This window comes from Nipponia nippon, unplaced genomic scaffold (genome assembly GCF_047370975.1).
Source record: "Nipponia nippon isolate SJK-2023a ecotype South Korea unplaced genomic scaffold, ASM4737097v1 scaffold_5, whole genome shotgun sequence".
Taxonomy (NCBI): domain Eukaryota; kingdom Metazoa; phylum Chordata; class Aves; order Pelecaniformes; family Threskiornithidae; genus Nipponia; species Nipponia nippon.
The window spans coordinates 48,626,863-48,650,373 of record NW_028262369.1 but is presented as its reverse complement, the minus strand read 5'-3'; the positions used below and the strand labels follow the sequence as shown (position 1 = coordinate 48,650,373).

The following is a 23,511-nucleotide window of genomic DNA, read 5'->3' as shown; positions in this document are numbered from 1 at the left end:
GCTCCGGCTCTGCAGCAGCGTGGGCTGCATGCATGCACATGCATGCACATGCATGTATCCACAGCAAAACAGCCTTGCCCAGGGTGTGTGCCGCCAGAGCAGGTCATGGTGCTCACAGCGGCATGGCTCAGTGCCACCCTCGTCACCTGCACACAGCCCCTCCGGAGGATGGCTGGGTGGGTTGGGGACCCAGAGCGGTGACAGGGTATCATGGTTTAACCCCAGCCAGCAACTAAGCACCATGCAGCCGCTTGCTCACTCCCCTCACAGTGGGATGGGGGAGAGAATCGGACGGGTAAAAGTGAGAAAATTCGTGGGTTGAGATAAAGACAGTTTAATAGGTAAAGCAAAAGCCGTGCACGCAAGCAAAGTAAAGCAAAGGAGTTCATTCACTACTTCCCATCGGCAGGCAGGTGTTCAGCCATCTCCAGGAAAGCAGGGCCCCATCACGTGTAATGGTTACTTGGGAAGACAAACACCATCACTCCGAATGTCCCCCCCCTTCCTTCTTCTTCCCCCAGCTTTATATGCTGAGCATGATGTCATACAGTGTGGAATATCCCTGTGGCCACTTTGAATCAGCTGTCCTGGCCATGCCCCCTCCCAGCTTCTTGTGCACCTGGCAGAGCACGAGAAGCTGAAAAGTCCTTGACTGGTGTAAGCACTACTTAGCAACAGCTAAAACATCAGTGTGTTATCAACATTATTCTCATACTGAATCCAAAACACAGCACTATACCAGCTACTAGGAAGAAAATAAACTCTATCCCAGCTGAAACCAGGACACAGGGGTTCCTGGCCACCACGCACCATGGTCAGCACGGCTGCTGGCCACCAGTGCCCTGAGCACCCCCCTGGTTTTGTCTTCCATGCCACAACCTGACGAAATCTGGAGCATGGCCACATCTCGGCCCCCGCACCCAGGAAGTCCCGGGGCAGGGTCGGCATCATTAAGCGCTTACAGAACTTAACGAGCGCCTTGTGGAGGGCGGGTGCAGGCAGGAGGTGTGGCACGGCGGCAGGGGAACCTGTAGATCATGTCTGGAAGAAACACACTGTGACACCCCAGCTGGCCTCAGTTGCCCACGGGAAGCGCAGGGACGGCCACCCCCCACCGAGCAGCACCGCGCATTCCCCCCAGTGTGACCTGCTGGGCTCCGCACCCCCTTCAGTGCGTGCTGCCCCCCACCGAGGCTTCCCTGCCATTCCTGCCTCCACCACACCGTGGGACATGGCCGCCCAGCGAGTAGCCATCATCGGGGCTGGTGCCTCTGGCCTTTGTGCCCTGAAATGCTGCCTGGATGAGGCGCTGGTACCCACCTGCTTCGAGAGGAGCGGGGACATCGGGGGGCTCTGGCGCTTTGAGGTAAGCCCCGGACCGTGCCAGCCGGCCCTGCGGCAGCAGCGCGGATGGGATTGGGATCAGTCATTGGCAGCAAACGAAGCACCACTCCCCTGCTTTGCATGCGTGCAGCAGGTGGGTTGCTGAGGAAAACCGCAGGAAAAAAAACCTGCTGCAGCAGCAGGAGGTCCCCGCAGTGCCAGCTGGTGTGCCAGCCACACTGGGCCCATCTCCTTCCCACCAGCAGCAGGACGGACCCTCCCCAAGGACCTCACCCCAGGGCCCACCCCACCCCCCCGGCTCAGCCTTCCCCCTTCCCATCCCTCCCTTCCCAGTCTCATCCATCCCTTCCCCTGCTGCTTTGCTCCTGGTCCCCTCCAGCCCTTTCCTACCTGTCCTTTTCCCATCTGACCCTGCTCGCTGTCCCAGTCCCTGTCCTGCCCAGCCCTCCCCTGGAAGTACCGGTTGCTCTTCTCACTGCTTCTGTGCCACTCGCCCACGCAGAAGCACCGAGCACTGCCTCATCTATGTCTTGGCTCTCCCTGCCTCGGTGGAAGCCCCAGAGCTCGTTTCTGACCCCACCTAATGAGGCCGCTCGACTTTTCCCCCGGGGACCCACCGACAAGAAGACAAGCCTTGCCACTGTGCGCTAATACACAGGTGGCAGAGTCCACGGGATACACCGGCTGTACCACGCCAGCACGGGGCTTGGGGTGGCTGGGTTACAGTCTGCTGGCTCTGCCTGTGGTGGGTCAGAAACAGGGCTGGTGGAGCAGAGCCAGGCCAGCAGCGCCCGGCTGCTGGGGCAGAAACCCGACGAGTAGGAGCAGCCGCTCAGCTGGAAGCACCAGAGCAGCTCAGCAACCGGGGAGTCCCAATGTGGCAACCAGGGCAATGGGACCATGGACAGCTTTGGGAACGCACCGCCTCATCGGGGCTGCGGATGGGAGCGGGGCAACTGAGGCACAAGACCCCAGGACCCGCTGTCACTGCTGCATGGCCCCCGCCAACCCAGAGCCTCCTCTCCCCCATGTTGCGGGGCGGGCAGTTGCACCTGCAGGAGCGAGCTGGGTGCAGGGACGGGTGCGACAACCAGCTGTGGCTTAATCCTGCACCTACAGGTATGGTGAGGCGCCAGGCAGGGGAGGCAGGTGTCCGCTGCAAACCCGCAGCCCCAACTTCCCATGCCAGCGCCGAGCTGTACCCCGCTCCCGCAGGAGCAGCCTGAGGAGGGCCGCGCCAGCATCTACCGCTCCGTCATCATCAACACCTCCAAGGAGATGATGTGCTTCAGCGACTTCCCCATCCCCGACGACTTCCCCAACTACATGCACAACTCCAAGATCATGGAGTACTTCCGCATGTACGCCCAGCACTTCGACCTGCTCCGCCACATCCGCTTCAGGGTGAGGGCCGGGGGTCCCGGGGGGGCGGCGGTGGCAGGGCCGGGGGGCGCGGGGTGCCTGATGCCCGCTCCCCCTGCACCCAGACCAGCGTGTGCCGCGTGGCCAAGCGCCCCGACTTTGCCGCCACGGGCCAGTGGGAGGTGGTGACGGAGAGCGAGGGGAAGCAGGAGGCGGCCATCTTCGACGCTGTGCTGGTGTGCACCGGGCACCACACCGAGGCGCACCTCCCGCTGAGCGCCTTCCCAGGTACCGCCCCGCGGGCTGCTCCCTGACACCCCTGGGAACCCCCTCCTCTCTGGCTTAACCCCCACCCCGCTCTGGCTGCTGCCAAAAATGCCTCCACAGGTTAACGCACCAGGTGGGATTGCATGAGCATGCTGCTATCCCACCCGTCTTGGTGGTCTGTTCTTGGTGGCTCTTGCCATGCTGTCAGCACCTGACCAAAGTGCCCTGCTGGCAGGTGCCACCGCTACCAGCTTACCTCTCCCACCAGAGACAGGCTCTCCGAGCTGCTGGCCACGCACCTGCTGGGCTCGCCGGCACCCCAGCAAGGCTTGAGAGCTTGGTGCTGGTGGTGGTCTTCTCCTCCGGGTGCCAGGCAAAAGTGCCTGGAGGGCTTTCAGCTGTGGAGACCCTCTTTGGGTGGGGAACAGGCTGGAGCACACGGTCACCAGGGTCTGGCGGGACGGCACAGCCCCTGGCTGCTCCTCTACCCCCAACACCTGGCACTGGGCAGGAAGTGCAGGAGAATTTCGGGATGGGAGCATGGAGGTCTCCAGTCCAAGCTCTGCTCCAAGCCAGGCCAGCCCCAAAGCCAGAGCAGGATGCTCAGAGCCATGCTGAGCATCTCCCAAGCTGGAGATGCCACCACCTCTCTGGGCACCATCCCAGGGCTGCATCACTGCCGTTGGTCACACTGGTCCCAGCCTGTTCCCAAAACACAGCACCAGTCTGAGTGGGGAGACAGCCACACCCTGCTCCATGTCCCTGCCCAGCATGGCTTCCCTCTCTCTTCCAGGGCTGGAAAAGTTTGAGGGCTGGTACCTGCACAGCCGGGACTACAAGAGCCCACAGTTCTTTTCAGGGAAGCGGGTGGTCGTGGTTGGCACCGGGAATTCAGGCATCGACATCGCAGTGGAGCTGAGCCACACAGCCAAGCAGGTGCGCTGGGAGAGCCCCTGGGGCCGGGGTGCTCATTCGGACCATGGAGGGCATCGAGCAACCCCCCACCATGCAGTGGGCTCCCCTCCCTCCAGCAGCCAGCCACAAGCACCCCGTCCCCTCTCGATGCGAGCACGGCGGGGGCCCAGCCCGGTCCTGAGGATGCTGCCACGCCACCAACTCCCCTCTCCTTCCTCCCAGGTCTTCCTCAGCACCAAGCGTGGGACCTGGGTGCTGCACCGGGTGGCAGACGGCGGGTACCCCTTTGACTTCTGCTACATCAGCCGCTTCTTACAGCTCCTCCAAAGCTTGCTGCCCCACAACGCCAGCAGCTTTTTCCTGGAGAGGAAGCTGAACGCCCGCTTCGACCACGCACTCTATGGCCTCCAGCCCCAGCACCGGTGAGCGCCCTGGCAGCACCCCAGGGACCTGTCCCTGCACTGCCCGTCCCCTGCATGAGGTCTGTCTGTGCCTTCCAGGGTCCTTAGCCAGCACCTGACCATCAATGACGACCTGCCCAACTGCATCATTTCAGGCAGGGTGCTGGTGAAGCCAAACATCCAGGAGTTCACAGAGATGTCTGCCATCTTCGAGGATGGCACCAGGGAAGACATTGATGCTGTGGTCTTCGCCACGGGATACAGCTTCTCCTTCCCCTTCCTCGAGGGCTGCGTGAAGGTGGTGGAGAACCAGATCCCCCTCTACAAATTCATGTTCCCCCCCGACCTGGAGAAGCCGACACTGGCTTTCATCGGCTTCGTCCAGCCCCTGGGCGCCATCATGCCAATCTCCGAGCTCCAATGTCGCTGGGCCACCCGTGTCTTTAAGGGTAAGCGAGGCGGGGTGAGGGGTATGGCTCCCTTGGCCACGGCAAGGCAACTAGCAGCATCCCCTTGCACACTGCCTCCCTCCACTCACCTTTGTTGACCTCCTTTTGCTTATTCATAAGCACAAAAACCAGCGTTGCATTTTGCAATGAGCCTCGTGCTCATCTTTTCTTGTGGGGACCACTAACAGGTCCCGTTGCCTGCAAACCACCTTCTCCCTCTCCTTTGCTACCATTACTTTTTTCACCCATGCCTCCTGCTTTGCTCCTGCCGTGATGGCACATCCCCAAAGCCCCAAAGGCTTTTTTGTGCAAGCAGAGGCCAGCGTGGGCGGCAGAGCCAGCCATACCATGGCGGGAGCACAGCCCTCCCTCCAGCCACAGCCTCCTCTTCCCCAGGGCTGCAGGACCTGCCGCCATCGGCCGACATGCTGGCTGACGTCACGCAAACCAAGGAGAAAATGGCCAAGCGGTAAGGACCCTGCGCAAGCATTGCCGCTGCCACTGTTACCCCTGTGCCCACGTGCCAAGCCTGCCTGCCCTCCTTGCCCGCAGGTACGTGAGGAGCCGGCGGCACACCATCCAGGTGGACTACATCCCCTACATGGACGAGCTCGCCTGCCAGGTGGGGGTCAAGCCCAACCTGCTCGCCCTCTTCCTCACCGACCCCAAGCTGGCACTGGAGGTGGTCTTTGGGCCCTGCACGCCGTACCAGTACCGCCTGCGGGGCCCGGGCAAGTGGGTGGGCGCCAGGGAGGCCATCCTCACCCAGCAGCAGCGTGTGGTCAAGCCCCTGCAAACCAGAGCCAGGGACCGTCCTCCCCGCTCCAGCACCGTGCCCCACATCTTCAAGGTCTTCTTCAGCATCGGTTTGATTGTGGCCACCCTTGTCTATGTCTCACTCTCTCCTTAACCTAAAATGAAGGAGACAGTGGGTCCTCCTGGCAACCTTCTTCCTTTCCTTTGGGCCTGGGCATTTCTGTAGTCTCTTGCTAGGTCTGCCGCCACATCAGGAGGCACGGAGGGAGTCGGTTCCTTGAGGACGCAGCCGGGTCTGTCTCGCTTTCCTGCTGTGCCAGGGCCACACCAGGCCTTGTCGGGGGCTGCCCCGAGCACAGGGATGGCTCCCCTTCCCGAAATCCTGGCCTGCAGGCACTACCCCTGGGTTAGGCTGGTGCAGAGGTGGCTGGGAAACCGGGAACTCGCCTGGCCAGGGCGCCTCAGGAAAAGGGCAATAAAGTTTGTCCCTGTGCCGAGGGGGCCAGGGACCCCACTGCGGGGGCTGCCTCAGTCTCTGGTGTCCGTCCTGAGGTGTCCGTCCTGCGCACGCAGGGCCTGGCCAGCCCGCGGGCAGCGCCCTGGCCACTTGCACCCCACAGCCGGCCTGCGCGCCCCGCGGCCTGGTGGCCCAGCCCCGCCGCCATCCCTCACCCCTGCCCCGCCACGGCCGGGCCCCAGCCCTGGCTCTGCCCTCAACCGACATGGCCGCCGGGCGGCTGCTGGGCGGGTGAAGCCGCGCGGCCCTCGGCCGCCCGCCCTTAACAGCAACGGGCGAAGCCGCCCTCAAAAAACATGGCGGCTCCCGGCAGCGGGGAAGCGGCTCCGCGGCGCGGGGGGGGGGGGGCGCGGCCATAGAGCGACGCGCGGGGGCGGGCCAGAGCGCCCCGCAGAGGCTGGCGGTGGCGGCGGGGGGTGTCGCCATTTTGGACGGAGGCGGAGAGCGGGGCGGCGGCGGGCAGGTGGGGCCGCGGCCGGGCCGGGGGGTGACAGCGGGGTGTCAGGGCCGGCCAGGCCGCGGGTGGTGGGTGGGTGGCAGCTGGGCGGGGGCTGCTGCGGGAGACGGTGGGTGAGGCTGGGCTGGGCGGCCCCGCGGGTGGCACTGCGGTGGGCAGGGCTGGCCCGGACCCCAGCCGTGGCCTGCAGCCGGCTCGGAGCCCCTCAGGAGGGCCCTGCCCCTTGCCGGTGCGGCCCGCTTCGCCTCCGGGCCCTGGCAGGTGCCGCTTCGCCGTGACCCGGCGGGGAAGGGGAGCGGGCGGCCGCGGGCCGAGCGTGCCGTGACAGCCCTGCCGCCGCCGCCGCCGTCGTGCAGAGCCCTCCTCCCGGCCGTGCCCGCTTGGCAGGAGTCCGGGGGAAGGGAGGCTGTCCTCCCCCCGCTTTCCCAGCTCATCCCCGTCACCTTCCTTACGGCAGCCTCACGGCTGAGCTTTGGTTCCCCTCTCCGAAAGAGGGAGGCGGGAGCGCCCGGGCGAATCGGGCTTCCCTGGGTGATTCCGTGCTAGGAGGCGTCAGCCCAGCAGGCTGCGGGCGGCTGCGGGTGCTGAACAGAGACCCCGTCTCTCCAAAATGACCCCTCTGGGGCCGGCTGCCAGTGTTTCCCGGTGCGGGTCACTGGCCGGGTGGGGCGGCCGCAAGCGTGGCACCTGTCAGGGGGAAGCGGTGCGTTCCGGCTGTCGTTTTCAGAGGCAAACTGGGGAGGGGGGGCTGGGTGAAACTGAAGGGGCCTTGCGATCCGGCAGCAGGCACCCACCGTACCGCAGACTGCTGCTGGCAGCGGCTTGCTGTCAAACTGGGAGCGGACGCGCCGAGACGCTGCAAAGGTTTGCTTGGGCTTCGGTATGGGCAGCGTTTCCATTAGTGACTTGGATGTACTTGTGTCACAGCGTCAGAGCATCCTGTGCTGCAAGGGCTTGTCTGAACACAAGGAGGGTTTGAGCTGTGGAAGTTAATCCAGTAAAACCAAGTACCACAGGCTATGCTCAAAGAGCTCGCTGTCCCGGTGCAGCGAAGTGCCTGTGTGCACAATGCAGGAGGTGGGGTGGTCTTGTCTGCACAGGGTTTCGGATGCCATGCGCTGGAAAGGTGCCACCGCTTGGGAGAAACCTCAGGAGGCATTTGGAGAGCGTGACCTGTAAGGGACAGCCAGAGGGACTGGATTCCTTTTAGAGAAGAGAAAGGGAAGCTTTCACATCTGTTAACGCCTGCACGTATCTCTCAGGTCTGTCTTGGTACAAGAGGATGTTCAGCCTTTCCTACCTTCCTCCCTGTAGATATGAAGTAAGGGAGCCTTAGCGGAGATACTGGAGAAGCAGCTCCTCAACAGCAGGTCTAGTGGCACAGGGGCAGGTTTTGTGAGGAGTCAGCTCAGCCTCCTCCAGGGCAGAGGGGAAGATGTCAGAGCAAGTGGTGCAGCTCATCTGACCTGGATCTTCAGGTACACTTGATTGTCACTGAGAGGGGGTGGGGGTACACGTTAGCTGTCCTCTTGAGCTGCCTTTTAGCCCTCAGGATTTAAGAAATACTTTAGTAATTGCTCCATAATGTTCTAAAGCCTGGCTTTGGCTGGCAGCCTTGCCTGGCACCCTTCATATAACTTGATCTTCTAAACAAATCCCCAAATGTTGCAACTAAGTGCATGAAGCAAGGCTGGCTGTCCTCTTGCCTTGCCCTGCGGAGCCCATGATCAGCACAGTAAGCTGAAAGCTGCAAAATAAGCCTGGGAGGGGGTAAGAACCCCAGCCCATCTCGGCTGCTGGAAACTGGGTAAGGACTGAAGAGTCCCATGTAGCTTATGGTGGCTTTGTTGTTTGTCCCAAGAGGTGTGTAGGTGTCCATGGCTTGGCGCTGTATGGCCAGTTCTTCTGCTTTGCCTTCTCTGAGCTGGGTGAGATTGGGGATGACAGCCCATCTCCAGCTGCAGAGTGGCACTGAGGCAGCTGGGATTGCCCTTCCCTCCGGATGGCCGGGCAGGCGCCGGAGCTCTCAGAGTGGTGCCGCTGGTTAGGGCCACAACAAGCAGACCTCCTCGCTGCGCTGTGCTGCAGCTGACATGGTGGCTTGCCTCGTGAATCATAAGTGAATGCTGTCGAGAGCTGAGCTTTTTGCAGACGCCATGGCATTAGCCCCATGTCTTGGCCAAGCTCCAGCTTGGGCAATTCCGCTCAGACACTTTAAATGCTCCTGTCGCCTTTGCCAGGCGCGAGGCTCTGCTCTTCTGCCCGCGAGCTCTTAGAGACTTGTTGGGAGCTGTTAAACAGCTGCTACTTTCACTCTCCGGCTGTTTTCTTGCTGGATGTAGGGGATTTGTCTGTAGAGCCTGACTGTGGGACTGTGAAAGAGGCTCTGTTAGCGCCAAGCCATTGATTTCCCAATAAAGGTTGGCTTTATTTTTCCCGTCAGCCCCTCTACTATGCTGGCTGTTGAGGGCTTGTGTGGGACACACCGTAACTAGTATCAGTTTTGGAGTATAACAATTACAAGTTTAACTAGAGTGATGGTTCATAAGGATATGGCTATAATTAGGTCAAGCTGTCTTGTTTGTTAAATTCCCCTTCAGCTCCCAAACTTGGCAGTGGGAATGAAGTTTGGGCCTTTTTTAGGATTGCTGTCAGTCTCCCCTGGCAAAGAGCACTGGGAAACGGCGCCTTTGCTCCTCTCCTTGCTGCCAGAGCCTGTGGGCATGGGCACACAGCCGTCCTCTGTCTCTCGCAGGGGTTGCTGAGCTGTCATGGGGAACACCACCAGTGAGCGAGTGTCTGGGGAGCGCCATGGCTCCAAGTCCCACCGCTCGGACGGCTCCGGTGCCCCCCACCCCACCAAGGAGCACCCGCACAAGATCATGGTGGGCAGCACTGACGACCCCAGTGTTTTCAGCTCCCATGACTCCAAGGTAGGGGCTGGCCGCTGCCTTCCCTGTCCTGCCCTCTGGGGCCCTGGCTGGGGCTTCAGCTCACTGGCTGTGCGGGACTGTGCTCCCAGCCACGTGAGGGGTCTGTGGAGAGTTGGGAGGCTGGAGGAGCTCTGCAGTGCTCTTGTCTGGGATGTGCAGGGGGGCTGGTAGAGGCCAGGGGGAAGTAAATGTGGTCCCGGTTGTCTCTGTGTCTCAGTCAGGCTCTGGTTTTCTTTGCTCAGATTCCTGGGGACAAGGAGTTTGTGTCGTGGCAGCCAGATCTGGAGGAGTCAGTGAAACCATCCCAACAGGCTCGTCCCACTGTCATCCGCTGGGCCGATGGAGGCAAAGAGGTCTTCATCTCCGGATCTTTCAACAACTGGAGCACCAAGATCCCGCTCATTAAGAGGTAGCCAGTCCCTCAGGTCACTCTATGTTCTCCTCCACTCCATCGCAGGGAGTGTTTTCCCTTCTCTGTGCTGGTTGCTGTTCCCTTTGCTCACCTGGGTTTTCTCAGTTCACCCAAGCTGGAGGGTCTGAGCACAAATACGTAGTCAGCTTCTTCCCTGGGTGGTGCTGCGTGGTGGTGGGAAGTTGTGAAACTTCCCAGAGGGGCAGGACAGGATGGGCCACTTTTCTTGCCCAGGTGGATGTCACACAGCAGCTAGTCCTGGCAGCAGAGCCCTTCCCAGGTGTGTGGCAGTTCCCTGGAGGCCATCAGCTCTGCCCTTGGCTGTGGCCTTACCCCATGCCTAGTTGTGTTGTTGCCAGCGGACGTTGGTTGTTTGTCCCTCATATGTCTTTCTGCCCTACTGATGTTCTTGCTGTTCTGCACTACACCTCTGATTTCTGTGGAAACAGTGTGTGGGACTCTGGGCATAATCCCAGCAAATCACCTGGAATGGGTTTGTCTCAATTGCAGGCTTAACAGAGCTGCTACCCTTGCTGCCCCCGTCCTGCAATGCCAGCGCAGGGTTAGATGTGTCGCCCATGCATCTTCTCCAGTGTGTCTCGCGCAGGGTGTCTGCAACGCCGATTTTGCCTGGGCATGCAGGGCAGGTCTGCAAGCTGGACTGCTTCCTCTGCTCCTTGCAGCTGGACTCCTAGGGGTTTGAGCCACGCTAGTGCTCTGAATGCTCACGCCTGTTCTGTCTGTGCCTCAAATCACTGACAAGGAGCAAGCCTAACCCTGCATGAAGGTGTTGGGGTAGAGAGGCTGGGCAGTGTGTGAAAAAGTGCTGCTTTCTTGGACCCCACGGAAGAGCAGCATCCCGAGCATCAACGGGGTAATGCTGTTGCATGTCTGTTCTCTCTGCACAGCCACAACGACTTTGTCGCTATCCTGGACCTCCCAGAAGGAGAGCACCAGTACAAATTTTTTGTGGACGGCCAGTGGGTCCATGACCCGTCTGAGGTAACACTCAAAGCTTTATCCCTGCAGATCTTGTCTTCTTCAGGGGACTAGACATGATGTAACCACAGCAGAGGGGGAGCAGGAAGAGCAGAGGGTATCTGCCAAAACGAAAGGGGTGCCTCCATCCCATGAGTCCTTTCAGAGGGTGGTTCCTCTGGGCTTAGACATGCTCTATGGGGGAGTGTCAGGGAGGTGCTGAGGGGCAGGGAAACACCAGGAGGCCTTTAAACCCCATTCAGAATTGGCTACATGGAAAGATGTGCTGTGGGGTCAGCACTCACTTGCAGGTTCTCCTCCAAACGGAATCACGCAGTAGCAGCATGGGAAGGAGAGGACAGTTACCCATCGGCATGTAGCAGGATGGAGAATGAAAATAGGAGGTGATGTAGGAGCCTGGGAGTAAAGGGAAGTCCTCCTGGGGTAAACAGCAGAGATCTGCAAGCACAGAGCAGAGCTAGACGCTGGCCACCTGTGCTCTGAGTTAATGGCGCAGCAAAGACGGCTTAGGCTGGGAGGATCTAGGAAGCATTGCGTGTGCTTCAATTGGAGGTGAACATAGGAAGACTCTTACCTCGGTTCTCTCCAGCCTGTGGTCACCAGCCAGATGGGGACGATTAACAACCTGATTCACGTCAAAAAGTCTGACTTTGAGGTGTTCGATGCATTGAAGGTGGATTCCCTGGAGAGCTCAGAAACCTCAGGTCGGGGTGAGTTTTTGTGGCATTACAGCTTTGCATGTGCTATTTTCCACCTCCTCTGCTCTGAGACTCGCTGCTCTGGGGGTGAACAGACCCCCTGAGCAGAGGTGTGGGCCTGCACCCGGGAAGAGTAGTGTTTGGCAGCGTGTCCTCAGCAGCCCACAGCTGAGGCCTCGTCTCCGTGGAGGGGCTGTGCTGGTGTAACTTGTTCTGTGCTAGCACCGTCCCAGAGCTGGGTCAGTGCCTGTGCGCGGCTGAGGCAGCCATTTCAGACTGGTGAACGCTGGGAACATCACCCCTTTCTGTCTGCTCAACTCTAAGTCATCTGATCTGGGGTACAAGCTAGGCGAGAGCAGGATCCAGGTTATTTTCAGCAGCCACTCTTCGTTTTCATGCCAAGGTAATTTGTACTTGTGCTAGCACATCAGAAACCTCCCTCTCCACTTATGTTACCGTAGCAGGTTAGATTACCATGCGGACACCAGCAGTGCTGGCTTGGTGTGAAATGCTGGCAGGTAGCTCGGTCGTGTTTAGGTCCGGGGCACTCTGAGTGCAGCCTGCTGTCCCTGGTACAAACCCCGTCTCAGATACAGCCTCAGCTCCACATCCTTGCCCAGCCTGGGCAGGAGATACTTTGCTGGAAAGAAGCCAGCAAGCAGCAGGAGCTCCAGGCAGGTGGAGCACCTTCCAGGTGCTGGCTGTTCCAAAACAGTCAGGTCAGATGTGGCTGGGAGATATGGCCAGTCCGGCTTCCAGTAACCACAAGCTCCCGTGGTCCCTCACATGGGCTGAGCAGCTGCTCAGTCTGGACTTCCCATCTGCCCTTTCTGAGACCTCCTTGTCAGGCAGTTCTGCAGCACCAGGAGCATGCACGCGTGCTGCTTGCTGTGCCCCTGCTGCAAAGGGTACAGCTCCGGGGCAAGCCGGCTGCTTGCTACAGGGAGAGGGACCCAGCTGTGCCGAGAGCCGTGCACCGGGGTCTTGGGGTGGATGCCACAGGGTGCTTGTGTTGTGTCCGTGCACGTACCAGCTTACAGCCCTGCTTGGAAATGCCCAGGGCTCGCCTGGCTGCTTGTTCTGCTGTGAGAAGGCTGAGCTGTTGCTATAGGATACATGGCTGTGGCTCATGGAAGGTGTTTGTGCCTGAAAGACCCTGCTGGGTCCTTCTCAGCATCTTGGGAGCTGCTCTGTGCTCGCCAGTTCTGCTTTAGCCGTTTCATGTTGCCTCCCTTCTCTTCTCTTTAGACTTATCAAGCTCACCACCTGGTCCTTACGGCCAAGAGATGTATGTATACCGGCCCGAGGAGCGCTTCAAATCCCCACCCATCCTCCCGCCTCACCTCCTCCAGGTCATCCTCAACAAGGACACCAATATCTCGGTGGGTACCAGCAGACTGCCTGCATACAGAGAGCCACACTGGGGCTGCAAGGGGAGTCCTGTCTGCAAGGAGCCTGGCCTCCCCGTGGCTGGGGCCTGCCCCTTGGCATTTCCCAGGAAAAGCATCACTTTTCCCGTTAACCACGCTGGTTTGCCCCCTTGCTCTGCCTGGTGCTTAGCTGAGCTCTGTTCCTGCTAAGAACAGCCAGAGACAGCAGCTCAGATTGCCTGAGATGGCAGCTCCCTGTGATGGCTGGGGCTGGGGGGTCTGGGCTCTGCTGCTCCCCTGTGACACCCCTCTTGTCCTAGTGTGACCCAGCACTGCTGCCTGAACCCAACCACGTCATGCTCAATCACCTCTACGCGCTCTCCATCAAGGTAAGGGCAGGTCCTGCGAGGCCGCTGGGTGAGGGAACGGGAGCTGCTGTGGCTCCCAGGAGCCTGCAGCACCTGCAGGGAGCAGAACCGGGACAGCTGGGGGATGGAGACAGCAGCGCAGGGCTGGGAGGACCCACGCAAGGATGGCTTGGCTGTCCGGTGGAGTGTGGCACACACAGGGCTGTAGGTTGTGGTCTCCTTACAGCCCCCAGTTCCCTGCAGCTGCCTCCCCACAGCGTGGTGGAGCTGGGTGGCGTTGGGCTCTCCTGTCGCGTGCCAGACCCTGCCCTGGCTCCCTGCTGTGGGTGTGGGATGTGTCTCGCTGGCTGTGAGGCTCGGGAGAGCAGGGACGGGCTGGGGCTGCTCCCCGAGCCCGCAGAGCCCTCTTCCCGACAGCTGCCTTGGGGGTGCCCCGCTCCCGGGTCAGCGCAGCCAGGCTGCGCTGAGCTCTCCCACCTGCTCCCGCTGACGCTGTGCCTCTCACAGGATGGCGTGATGGTGCTCAGCGCCACGCACCGCTACAAGAAGAAGTACGTCACCACACTGCTGTACAAGCCCATCTGAGCCAGGGCCTCGCCCGCCCCTCACGCAGGACACGAAATGCCGCTTTGTCTGCACACGCCGGGCCACGGGACTGTGTGAGAACTGCCCACTGGCTCCAGCCTCCAACCTGGCAGGGACACAGGCCCCGGCGATGAGCCCAAGGCCGCTGGGGCCTGTGACACTGTCCCATCCTACTGGTGTGGTTTGATTTAACCCTTGGTTTCCGCCCACCTACAGCTCCCCTTGGCTTCTGTGAGCCTCCGGGGCCACTTTCTTTGCTGCTCACCAGAACAGCCTTTCCTCGCTCCCGACACAGGGAGGGCTTCACCCCACCCGTCTTCTCCAGCCCGCAAGGGCCCCGAGGCAGTCCTGGCACCGCCCCCAGCCCCGGCCTCCAGGAACACGTCCTACCTGCTGAAGGTTGCTGTGCTGTCCTGGTGATGAGCCTCCAAGGCCACCTTGATCCCCAGGGGCTCTGGGACGCCCCAGCCTGCCGCCTGCCCCCTGCCCCGCAGCCCTGAGTGTGGGGCTGCCCCCCTCCTTGTGCTCCCCAGCTTCGAGGAGGGCTCTCGGCTCTGCAGCCCCAGCCCTCGGCCAGGTTCAGCGTCGAGCCAGCGGGAGGGAGGGTACAGCTGGACGCAGCCGCGCTTACCTGCCGCCAGGACAGCACCGTCAAGGACTGAATGCCTGCCCCGTCCCCAGCATGGACTGCTTCTGTGGGGCAGGGCTGACCGTCACAGCCAGAGGGTCACCTGCGCACGCCCACGCTGGAGGGGGCCTGGGGAGAGCGGAGCAGGGCAGGTACCCCAGGACCCTGGCTACACCGCCTGCTGCCGGAGCAGTGCCATCTGACAGCGTTTTCTCTATTTATTACAGTATTTATTGTTCTCGGTGCTGCTGGCCTGGTGTTGGCGGGGGGCTCTGGAGCAGCAAGGGGAGGGAAGGGAGCGGCCGGTGGGGCACAGAGCTGCCCTTGGCGTGCTGGGGTGGGGCTCAGAGCCACCCCATTGGGGCCAGCCGGCGCCTGTGGCACCCTGCGCTGCCGGTAGCTTGGGGATGGGGGAGCATGGCTGCAGAGAGGGATGTGCCAGAAACACCACAGCCCAAAGGAAACCTTTATTGGGGACTCTCCAGCCACTGAACAGAACACGGCATTTCTTACATCTTCCTCCCGCGCTGGGGCCCCGACATGCCAGGGAGCCCCCAGAACGCAGCTCCGATACCTCTGTCTATATACATATACATACGTCCACGAGCAGGGACGGGTACGCAGCAGGGTTACAAATGGGACCGAGAGTCAGGGCAAGAGTTGCTCAGCGTGGCAGGCCGTGATGCCCCACTCTAAGCACCGTGGGTGGGAGGCGCTGAAGCATGGGGTAGGCAAAGCCCAAGCCAGCAGCTGCTGCTGCGATGCCAAGCAAAGGCAGGCGGAGGGCGTGCGACCACCACAGCAGCCCGAACCCGCTACCTGTGTAGCACTGGGCACCCCAGACCCCGGTCCACCCCAGCCCTTGGAGTAGCAGGGTCAGAGTCCGCTCCAGCCCGCCGGCGTGGCGCGGCTCGGCAGCCAGCGGGCTGTTCCACGGCCGGGGCATCGCTCCTTGCCCTGCTGGGGCTCACGCAACGGGCAGGGCCTGCTGGGCCTTCACCTGGTGAGAGAGCACGCGTGGCAGTAAGGGGGAGCGCTGCCAGGGCAGGTCTGCGCCAGAGGACTGCTGTGCCCCGGGGAGATGGAGGCTAGGGACAGCCAAGGAAAACGGGTCCCCTGCCCCAAACGCTGCAGCCAGCTGGCTCCCACGGGGTGTCTGCCATCTGTGCCCATCCCCAGGGCATCAGGGCAGGGGCACCCACCCCTGTACCTCACTGGCTGCCAGGGCAAACTCACCTCCAGGTTCGTCCTGGCCTTGCGCAGCACGTTGTGGGTCCTTGTCACTGCGAGGGAGAGAGAGACAGGGGTCAGCGAGGTCCCTGTGCTGTGGAGCCACCCCAGGCACGTGGGGACCAGGCCAGCTTGGCCGTGCCACCCCGCAGCAGGATGCCAACCGGGCCACGTACGCTGGCTCACAATGAACTGCTCCATGCTGTCCTTGAGCTGGGCTGTGCTGCGCAGCCTCTCGGCCGTGCTCTGCAGAGCATCCTCCCTCTCGGAGAGCTGGGCCCGCAGCGCTGCGATCTCGCCCTGCAGCGCCTGCTCCTGGGATGAGATGAGCATGATGAGCGGCGAGCGAGCATCCAGCCTCACCACGGTGCCAGCCCCCGGCCCGGTGCTTACCTTGCCCTGGTGCTGGGCAGGGCTGACGGGCAGCACGGTGCTCCAGAAGGCAGCGAGGAGAGACGCGCACTCCTCCAGGATGCGGTGCAGGGTGCTGGCGCTGCCCCAGAGGTGCCCCGCGCCCGCCCACCCCAGGGTCTGTGGGAGAAGAGAAGGGTGCGGGAGCGGGTGCTGCTGGGGCACCTGCACCCGCTGCACTGGGGACGCGTCGTGCCCAGCCCAATGCTGCAGGGCAGTGCCGGCAACAGCCCCCAGGCTGGACGTTACCTGCCGCTTGCCAGCTCCGCAAGGCTCGGGGCTGGTATTGGGCTCAGGAGCCGCTTTATGCCCGGTCCACAGAGCAGGGTCCGGCCCCCAGCCGCTGCCAGCCCCGTCCTGCCCACCCTTTACCTCCTTTCCTGGGAGCGGGCAGTTGGGCAGCCCGAGCGCCGGGCGCGTGAGACACATCAGCTCGCGGGCCAGCGCCTTCCCCTCCAGGATGTGCTGCTCCAGGGCCCGGTAGGTGTCCAGGCAGCCGACGACGTGAGGCCCCATCGGTCCCTCGCTCTTCCTCACCGGTGGGTCTGCCCCACGTGGCTCTGTGGGACAAGCGGGGCAGGGTGAGGACCACTGCCTGCTCCCCCTGCGGCCCTCCCCACCCCATCCCAGGGGCTTGGCTCTGCCCCAGACTCTCCATCCTTGCTCAGCAAGGGTGGTGCCATGAGTTTGTCAGGTCTCAGCAGCACTGAGGCACACATGCGGGCAGGCTCCGGTACCCACCGTCCATCTGCCGGGCCACCAACGTGTCAGAAGGCAGCGGGGAGAAGAGGGGAGCTGCTGAGTTTGTGCCAACATCCCGCACTGGAGGAGACGGGAAGCAGCCTGGAACAAGAAGCATCTGAGCCCCTGTGGACGGCCATGGCTCCATGCCTGGGGCAGCTGAGGGGCCTTCCCTCGCTGCCTGCCTGCAGGGCCACCGCGTCCCTCCTGCTGCCATGGCAGGAGGGGTGTTTGGGACCACCCAAGGGTTGCAGAGACACCCCAAGACCAGGAGCTGGGCAGAAGAGCTGGGGCTGGGGGGGCTGGGTGCAGGTCCCATACCTGCACGGGTCTCGGCGGAGGGGCCAGGGAGGCTCTCGTAGACGTGCAGCTCTGTGCGCAGGGTCTGCAGGAGTAGGCGTTGCTCCTCACCCTGCTGCTGCAGCAGCGTCACCATGTGCTGCAGCCTGCAGAGGGGTGACACATGGGTCCAGGGCCAGCCATGCCACCCAGCCCTGCTGGCCCCAAGGCCACAATGCCCCAAACCTTACCTGTTGTTGTCCTCTTGCAGAGACCGCCTCTCGTCTCGGAGCTGCCGGACACTCTCTTGGCGCTCAGCGAGCTCCTCCGCCAGCCTCCGCTGCTCCCCGCACCTCTGGCCCAGCTCCGCTTCAGCCTCCCGCGCCCGGGAGCAGGCAGCCAGCAGCGCCTCCTGCACCCGCGCCAGCTCTGGGGATGGAGAGCACGGAGGTGTCACTGCCACCCTGCCCAGCCAGCGCCCTCTGGGACTCAGACCCGGGACGCTGGTGGCCTGGCCCTACCTTGGGAGAGGTGGTCACGCTGGAGCCGTAGGGTCCGGTTGTCCTCGCGCAGAGCCTGGTTCTCTTCGCTCAGCTGCAGCCCTGGCTCTGGCCCCTGGGCATAGACATCACTGGGCAATCCTGCAAAGGAGGGACTGGTGCTGAGTCTCTCCCGACACCCCACCATGCACAGGATGAGTGCCCTCCCTCTGTGCTGGGGTGTGCAAAGGCTGCCCCCCCCCCCCAGAGCGCAGGGCTCCCCGGTGGCCCTGGCCCCAGTGCAGCACCGTACCGCTGGCCTTGCTGGTGGAGGCCAGGCGGCGTTCAAGCTGCTCCCGGAGCCGGTCGTTGGTGCAGATGGACTCCTCGAGGCGCTGGCGCAGGCTGCGGATCTCCACCAAGTGCTCCTCCAGCAGGTCTGCCCCTGCCACAGCCAAGGAGGCAGCTCAGGGCAGGGACGGCTGTGGCACCTGCCCCATGCCGTTCCCACTATCCTGCCCCATACCAGCACCATGTCCCGCAGTGATTCTGGTGCCGGGTCTCCTCCCTGTTCCTCCACAGCCTGCCGGGATGCCCCCATGCTCTCCGGCATGGACCTTACCTGTTAGCTTCTGGCTGGAGGGATACCCTGATGGCAGGGCCCCGTAAAGCGGCTGGCCAGGACGGGGTATGTCCCAGAGGGCGTGCGTCTCGGTGGCCCCAGGGATCTCAGCTAGGCTCTGCAGCGTACCATGTTGACAGAGTGATGCTGGGGCTTTGCTGCCCTCTCCGAAGGGGCCCAGGGGGGCTGTGGGCTTTGCTGGTGCCACGGGCAGTGTCACACCTGCACACAAAGGGCAAAGCAAGGAGGAGGAGGAGGGCAGTGATCAGGGAAGAAGAATGGCTGTGCTTCTTGCCCCCTTCTTGCTCTTGCCCAACAGTCCAGCCCCATGTCCCCCCATGGTGATCCCTCATAATTGACCTGTCTTGGTCAAACCCATTTCCCCTGAAGAGCAGAGGCTCTCCCAGGGTTTGCTGATTATGTGACGTGGGTTGGAGGGTCTCAGCCCCACTCCTACACAACAATTAACCAAACCAGCCCTTTCCCAGGGGCCCTAGGATCTGCAAGTGCCCACACCAAGGGCTAGTGCTGCCTCAGGCTGTGTCCATCCCACCCACCAGGTCCTCTCTACACGAGAGCCACATGTCCCCATCATCCCCCAGTGATGGGACCCAACCTCAAAGCAGTAGCCCCAGGTAGGAGGAGAAGGGACAGAGCAGGACAGGCAGGTCAGAGAGGGTGGGGGTGTATGTGGCACAGCATGGCACAGCATGGCACAGCACAGCACGCAGGGCAGGCAGGACCAACCCCATGCCAGAGGCACGCGCTCACTTTCTCCCAGCTGCCTCCGGAGCACCTGCAGTTCCTGCTGCGCCTCGGCCAGGGAGCAGACGGGGGTCCCGCAGCAGCCCAGGAGTGGGGGGGCTGCAGGAGCAGGGGGCCCAGCAGGCAGGAAGGGGGGCAGCCCAGGGGGCAGCACAGGCAGGGGGGCACTAACAGGTTTGGACAAGGAGTCAAAGCGAAGGCCTAAAGACAGGAGAGAGACAGAGATGTTAGTGTGGCTCTGGCTCAGCCTGGTGGGGACCCCTCCTCCCTGGGGGCACTGGGGACCCTGGCACACCCCGAGCAGCTGAGTCCCTGTGTCCAGAGGCACTGCAGGCTGGGACGGCCAACGTGAGGCCGGTCAGGCCCCAGCCTTGCAGGGCTGCGGTACCACAGCAGAGCTTCCCAAGATGCTCCCCTGCAGCCCCAGGTGCTGTGTGCTCACCCCCTCCTAGGCTGGCATGGTGCTCCACGGGCAGCCCCTGCCCAGGCCTGATGGGCACCTACTGCTGCAGAGACCCACAAACTACAGAGGGACTGCAGGTACCTGTGAGTCGGGCAGGCTCCTCACGGCACTGGCTGCACTCGCTGGCCATGTCCCCATCGGAGCAGGGCTCCAGCCCCTCCGACACGAAGGAGGCGCTGGTGGCAGAGTGGGATGACTCAGAGGGCGAGCGGCTGCTGCCTGGGGACTCACAGCGCTCCTGCAGCTTCGCCTCCAGGCTCTCGATCACCTTCTCCTTCTCCTGGAGCTCCCGGCTCAGCCTGTGGAGGTGGCCCATCACTGGGGCTGGCAAGGCAGGGCCACCCCCATTCCATAGCCCTTCCCCACTGTGCTGTGCACGCTCCAGTGTGACACCCCACATGCCGCATCCCACCTGTGCTGCAAGGCTGCCTGGAGCCATGGGGGGCCCAGCCCAAGCCTGGAGCTCCCCATCCCCAGAGGAGAGGCACCCACAGGATGTCCACCTGGAGCAGAGACCCCGAGGGCACCCCGGACCCTCACCCCAAGAGCAGTGATAGCCCCCAGGGTGCCCATGCAGCACAGGTCCCCCAAGCCCTCCCTAGGAACAGGTACCTCAGTGCCAGGAGTTCGTGGCTGGTTTTATCCTCCCCATCTTGTCGATCTCCTGAAAAACCAAGCCAGAGAAGAGCCAGTCAGTGTCCCCATGCCCCAGGCTGCCCGTCCCCAAACAGAGCCATAGCAGGACAGCCCAGCTCGAAGCACGTAGCCCACGCAGCACAAGGTGTCCGAATGGCCCCAGCCTTCCATGGCACCCATCAAAGCATCCCTTCCCCACCTGCCGTGCCCCACAATGCCCAGCCCCAGTGCCCCCCCCAAGGTACTTACTGGTGCCCAGCTTGTTGCTGAGCCTCTCGGCCAGCTGCCTGCCCTGGGCCAGCTGCTCCCGAAAGCCCTGGCCCAGGTAGTAGTCGATGTCAGTGCCACGGAGGAGCTCCTCGAAAGACCGCAGGGCATCGCGCAGGTGCTCGGCCAGGCTGCGGCTCACCCCGCGGCCCTCCCGCAGCGTCTGTCGCAGGTGGGAGAGTTCCCGAGCCTGTGCTTGGATCAGCGAGTCGTACTTCCTAGGGCGGATCAGCAAGCTGGGGGTCCACAGGGCTGCCAGACCCTCCCAGAGAGCACAGCAGACAATGGGGTGCCATAGGGGAGTCTGTGCACTGTCCACACCTGGGACTCTGCCCCACCGTGCAAACACCCCAGGAGCCCGGCTGCGGGGAAAGCATGCAACAAGAAGCCACTGCCTTGGGCATCCCTGGAGACCTCCATAGCTCCCCCATCTGGCCCTGGTCCCCATGGTCTTACCCTGGCCAAGTGGCAGATTGCAGATCCTTGGGCAAAACCCCTCCGGGCTTGATTGTGGGCAGCTGCGCTTCGAGGAGGGCAACACGGTGCACCAGGTGCTGCAGGTCACGGTGCGCCCGCAGGGCAGGCGGGCAGAGGGTGCTGTGGCTGTCCGACTGCCAGCCCTCATCCTCGTCCGTGAGGCTGTGGACTGGGGAGGCCAGGGCCGCAGGTCCCATTGGGGGCCGCTCAGTGCCCGAGGTGTAGCCACTGGTGACGGAGATGGAGCGGGCACGGCGCTGCAGGCTCTGGATCACCTTGTTGGCATTGAGCAGCTGTGCCTTGAGGTCCTGGATGTGCTGGCGCAGGGCCCCCACCTCTGCCAGTGCCACGGCTTTCTGGGCAGCCTTGCCCACCCCGTGCATCCCTGGCCGGCACGGGGACCCCAGCTCCTCGCCCAGGCTGGGCTCACTGAATACATCTGGCTCCTCGCACTCTGCAGAGGAGACAGGGCACGGTGTCACTTTTCCATGCCCGGTGGGCAAGACACAGGGATCCTGGGAGCTGCTGGCTCTCCTTACCAGGGCTAGTAGTCTCGTCCCGGTCAGCTTCGGTCTCACTTCGCCCGCACGTCTCATAGCCCAGGTCCTGGAAGTCCACCTGCACTTGCTTGCTGAGCTGCTGGGCGTGGGGTTCACCTGCAGGGCAGCCCCCTCAGCTCAGGGTCCCCCTCCGGGCAGGATTCACCATCCCTGCCCCCCACACAGTGCCATGCACAGGGCATACCAGGCTCAGCACAGACCCATATCCCGCCTGGGGTTTTAACTCACGGAGCAGGACATGGTACTTCTCCAGCTGCTCGGCTTGTGCCCGCACCGTGGCCTCCGAGGCGGCGAGCTTGTCCTGCAGCTCCTGGCACTGCCTTTGGCCCTGTGCCACCTGGGAGCGCAGTTCCGCACCCAGCCTTGGCCAGCCCCTGCCGGGGGCTGTGACCTCCGCCTGCCAGATGGGAGACGGGTTGTGAGCTCCCCACCTCCATCACCATCCCCATCCCGGTCCCCCTGTGCCCAGGGTACTTACATGGCTCTCGTCCCCTCCAGCTGGGGTGCCAGGGCAGGGTCTCTTGGGCACATCGTCCTGAGATCGTGCCTCCAGCGCCGGGCGTTTGGCGGGCACAGCTCCCCTTTCTGCTGGGACCCCGTGGCCATCGTCGCTGCCACTAGCCGGGCGGTCCCCAAGGGTGCTGCGGCTCTTCCGCTGCAGCCTGCGGGGCTCGGGGACCGGGGAGGCGCCCGGCCCAGCCTCCTCCTGCTCCCCACTCTCCAACAGCAACGTAGCTTCGCCCATCCGCTCCTTCAGCTCCGCATTCTCCAGGCACAGGCTCAGCATTGCTTTCCTGAGGGCACACGGCGCTGTGAAGGGCAGGCAGCAGCCGAGACACAGGGTGCCTCCTCGAGCTGCAGCCACCCACTAGCTCCCACATCCCAGAGCTCTTGCCTGATGTGGGAGACAGAGGAGAAGCCGGCTTCCTCCAGCTGTGCCTTCAGCTCCCGCAGCTCTTTTTCCGCCCGCAGCTCCTGCTCTGGCATGGCAGGTGCCATGCTCCCCATCAGGGCCCTCTCCGTGCCCCCACTTTCCTTAGGGGCCCGGGGGCTGTTCTAGAGGGACAAAGACAGAGGGTGACAGGGACATTCCCAAAGGGAATGGGACACGGTCTGGCAGTCATGCAGTGCCCAACTCTGCCACCGCTGTTCCCGGTGCCACGCTGCCCTGACTCACGTGTTGGGTTGCCATGCCATGGGCTGCCTCCTCCTTGATGCTGTCAGTGAAGTTGGTGCTGGCATCATCAGCATCTATGCCTGTGGCCTGACCTAGGGGACAGCACAGCACAACAAGGCGCTCAAAGCAGTGGCAATGGCAGCGCTGCCTCTGTCCCCTCCTCCCTGATGATGCCCGTGGCCACTGTGGGCAGCCCCAGGGCAGGTGCCTGCTCTCGTATGTGCCTGGTGCTGGGGCACTCCCAGCAGGACTGAGGTCTCCCCACTGTCCCTGTGCCCTGCCACCCCCTCTCTGCGTGCTGGAGCTCCAACCCAGCACCCTGTGCTGGCCCTGCACCAAGCTAGGGGACAGCCCCAGCTGCCTGCAGCCCCAGGGACGGCACCCCAGCACCGGCACCTGCCCCATCCACATCTCTGCCTTCACACCAGCTTGTGCTTGCTGCCCCAACGCACATGCACACACGCCATCCACCCTGCAGCCACTTCACAAGCCACAGCCAGCAGCAGCAGCAGGTGCTCGGGCAGGGAGCCTCGCTGGCACTGCCCCACCCTGGCAGGAGTGTGGGGGTGCACCCACACGATCACCTGCCCAGGCAGGGGCAGCCCAGGGAGGGCACTAACAGCCCCCCTGCCCACGTTGCCCAAGCCCCGCTGTCACACGTGGTACTGGGCTCTTTGCAAGCCCTGCGCTGGCCTTGCAGAGCTGCAGCAGAGATAAAGGGACACTTGGGTCCCATACCACAGTGCACAGGGGGCTGGGGCCCACCCTGCCCCACAGAGCTGAGCTGGGGACAGGCTCTTCTGCTTGCACCCAGCTCTGCTCCTGTCCCCTTGGTGCAGAGCCCTGGGCGAGGGCTTGCATCCCTTATCTGGGCAGCTCTCCTCCCACCCAGCTGCAGGGCCACACCTGCTCTGCTTAGGCTCAGACTGCCTGGCCTGGGACA

At 62.9% G+C, this 23,511-nt stretch overlaps 3 protein-coding genes across 13 annotated transcripts in view; 2 read left to right on the top strand and 1 right to left on the bottom strand.

Annotated features, from left to right (window-relative positions):
• The first annotated feature begins 52 nt into the window (after positions 1–52).
• On the top strand, positions 53–6,011 carry LOC104010404 (flavin-containing monooxygenase 5-like). Of its 3 annotated transcripts, XM_087731773.1 has the most exons (9): positions 1,307–1,366; positions 1,847–2,463; positions 2,560–2,748; positions 2,832–2,994; positions 3,767–3,909; positions 4,111–4,310; positions 4,389–4,738; positions 5,135–5,207; positions 5,291–6,011. In XM_087731773.1, the coding sequence occupies exons 3-9, from the start codon at positions 2,623–2,625 to the stop codon at positions 5,646–5,648; spliced, it is 1,413 nt and encodes a 470-aa protein (XP_087587899.1). In that variant the 5' UTR covers positions 1,307–1,366; positions 1,847–2,463; positions 2,560–2,622; the 3' UTR covers positions 5,649–6,011. The 3 variants fall into 3 exon arrangements, with proteins under 3 accessions (XP_087587897.1, XP_087587898.1, XP_087587899.1); XM_087731771.1 differs by lacking the exon at positions 1,847–2,463 and having other exon boundaries at positions 53–1,366; XM_087731772.1 differs by having other exon boundaries at positions 1,233–2,463.
• Positions 6,012–6,395: 384 nt separating this feature from the next.
• PRKAB2 (protein kinase AMP-activated non-catalytic subunit beta 2) lies at positions 6,396–14,700 on the top strand. 4 transcript variants are annotated; one of them, XM_087734673.1, is made up of 9 exons: positions 6,432–6,474; positions 7,569–7,730; positions 9,224–9,401; positions 9,644–9,810; positions 10,722–10,815; positions 11,402–11,522; positions 12,759–12,892; positions 13,201–13,269; positions 13,756–14,700. In XM_087734673.1, the coding sequence occupies exons 3-9, from the start codon at positions 9,240–9,242 to the stop codon at positions 13,831–13,833; spliced, it is 825 nt and encodes a 274-aa protein (XP_087590799.1). In that variant the 5' UTR covers positions 6,432–6,474; positions 7,569–7,730; positions 9,224–9,239; the 3' UTR covers positions 13,834–14,700. The 4 variants fall into 4 exon arrangements, with proteins under 4 accessions (XP_087590801.1, XP_087590798.1, XP_087590799.1 ...); XM_087734675.1 differs by lacking the exon at positions 7,569–7,730 and having other exon boundaries at positions 6,396–6,474; positions 11,402–11,516; XM_087734672.1 differs by lacking the exon at positions 7,569–7,730 and having other exon boundaries at positions 6,396–6,474.
• Positions 14,701–14,913: 213 nt separating this feature from the next.
• The window catches only part of PDE4DIP (phosphodiesterase 4D interacting protein), a 35,326-nt gene continuing 26,728 nt past the window's right edge, over positions 14,914–23,511 (bottom strand). For 4 of the 6 annotated variants that reach the window (XM_087734670.1, XM_087734666.1, XM_087734669.1 and 1 more), the window contains 21 exons: positions 22,569–22,660; positions 22,287–22,447; positions 21,870–22,185; positions 21,620–21,788; positions 21,371–21,487; positions 20,811–21,285; positions 20,337–20,572; positions 20,064–20,115; positions 19,533–19,750; positions 18,995–19,189; positions 18,224–18,445; positions 17,915–18,046; positions 17,644–17,763; positions 17,374–17,551; positions 17,165–17,289; positions 16,844–16,945; positions 16,475–16,662; positions 16,085–16,222; positions 15,868–16,006; positions 15,698–15,744; positions 14,914–15,461 (listed from right to left, as the gene is read on the bottom strand). In XM_087734670.1, coding sequence (XP_087590796.1) covers positions 15,429–15,461; positions 15,698–15,744; positions 15,868–16,006; positions 16,085–16,222; positions 16,475–16,662; positions 16,844–16,945; positions 17,165–17,289; positions 17,374–17,551; positions 17,644–17,763; positions 17,915–18,046; positions 18,224–18,445; positions 18,995–19,189; positions 19,533–19,750; positions 20,064–20,115; positions 20,337–20,572; positions 20,811–21,285; positions 21,371–21,487; positions 21,620–21,788; positions 21,870–22,185; positions 22,287–22,447; positions 22,569–22,660 — 3,455 coding nt within the window. In that variant the 3' untranslated portion in view covers positions 14,914–15,428. The remainder of the gene's footprint in view (positions 15,462–15,697; positions 15,745–15,867; positions 16,007–16,084; positions 16,223–16,474; positions 16,663–16,843; positions 16,946–17,164; positions 17,290–17,373; positions 17,552–17,643; positions 17,764–17,914; positions 18,047–18,223; positions 18,446–18,994; positions 19,190–19,532; positions 19,751–20,063; positions 20,116–20,336; positions 20,573–20,810; positions 21,286–21,370; positions 21,488–21,619; positions 21,789–21,869; positions 22,186–22,286; positions 22,448–22,568; positions 22,661–23,511) is intronic. The other 2 variants (XM_087734667.1, XM_087734668.1) reach the window with 2 other exon arrangements.

What these genes read in the sequence shown, in the direction of transcription:
- PRKAB2 (XM_087734672.1), top strand. Translation starts at nt 9,240, where the DNA reads ATGGGGAACACCACCAGTGAGCGAGTGTCTGGGGAGCGCCATGGCTCC. An exon ending in AAGATCCCGCTCATTAAGAG is followed by an intron (nt 9,811 to 10,721) that starts GTAGCCAGTCCC and finishes CTCTCTGCACAG; the next exon opens with CCACAACGACTTTGTCGCTA. An exon ending in ACAAGGACACCAATATCTCG is followed by an intron (nt 12,893 to 13,200) that starts GTGGGTACCAGC and finishes CTCTTGTCCTAG; the next exon opens with TGTGACCCAGCACTGCTGCC.
- LOC104010404 (XM_087731771.1), top strand. Translation starts at nt 1,232, where the DNA reads ATGGCCGCCCAGCGAGTAGCCATCATCGGGGCTGGTGCCTCTGGCCTT. An exon ending in TGAGCCACACAGCCAAGCAG is followed by an intron (nt 3,910 to 4,110) that starts GTGCGCTGGGAG and finishes CCTTCCTCCCAG; the next exon opens with GTCTTCCTCAGCACCAAGCG. An exon ending in AAGGAGAAAATGGCCAAGCG is followed by an intron (nt 5,208 to 5,290) that starts GTAAGGACCCTG and finishes CCTTGCCCGCAG; the next exon opens with GTACGTGAGGAGCCGGCGGC.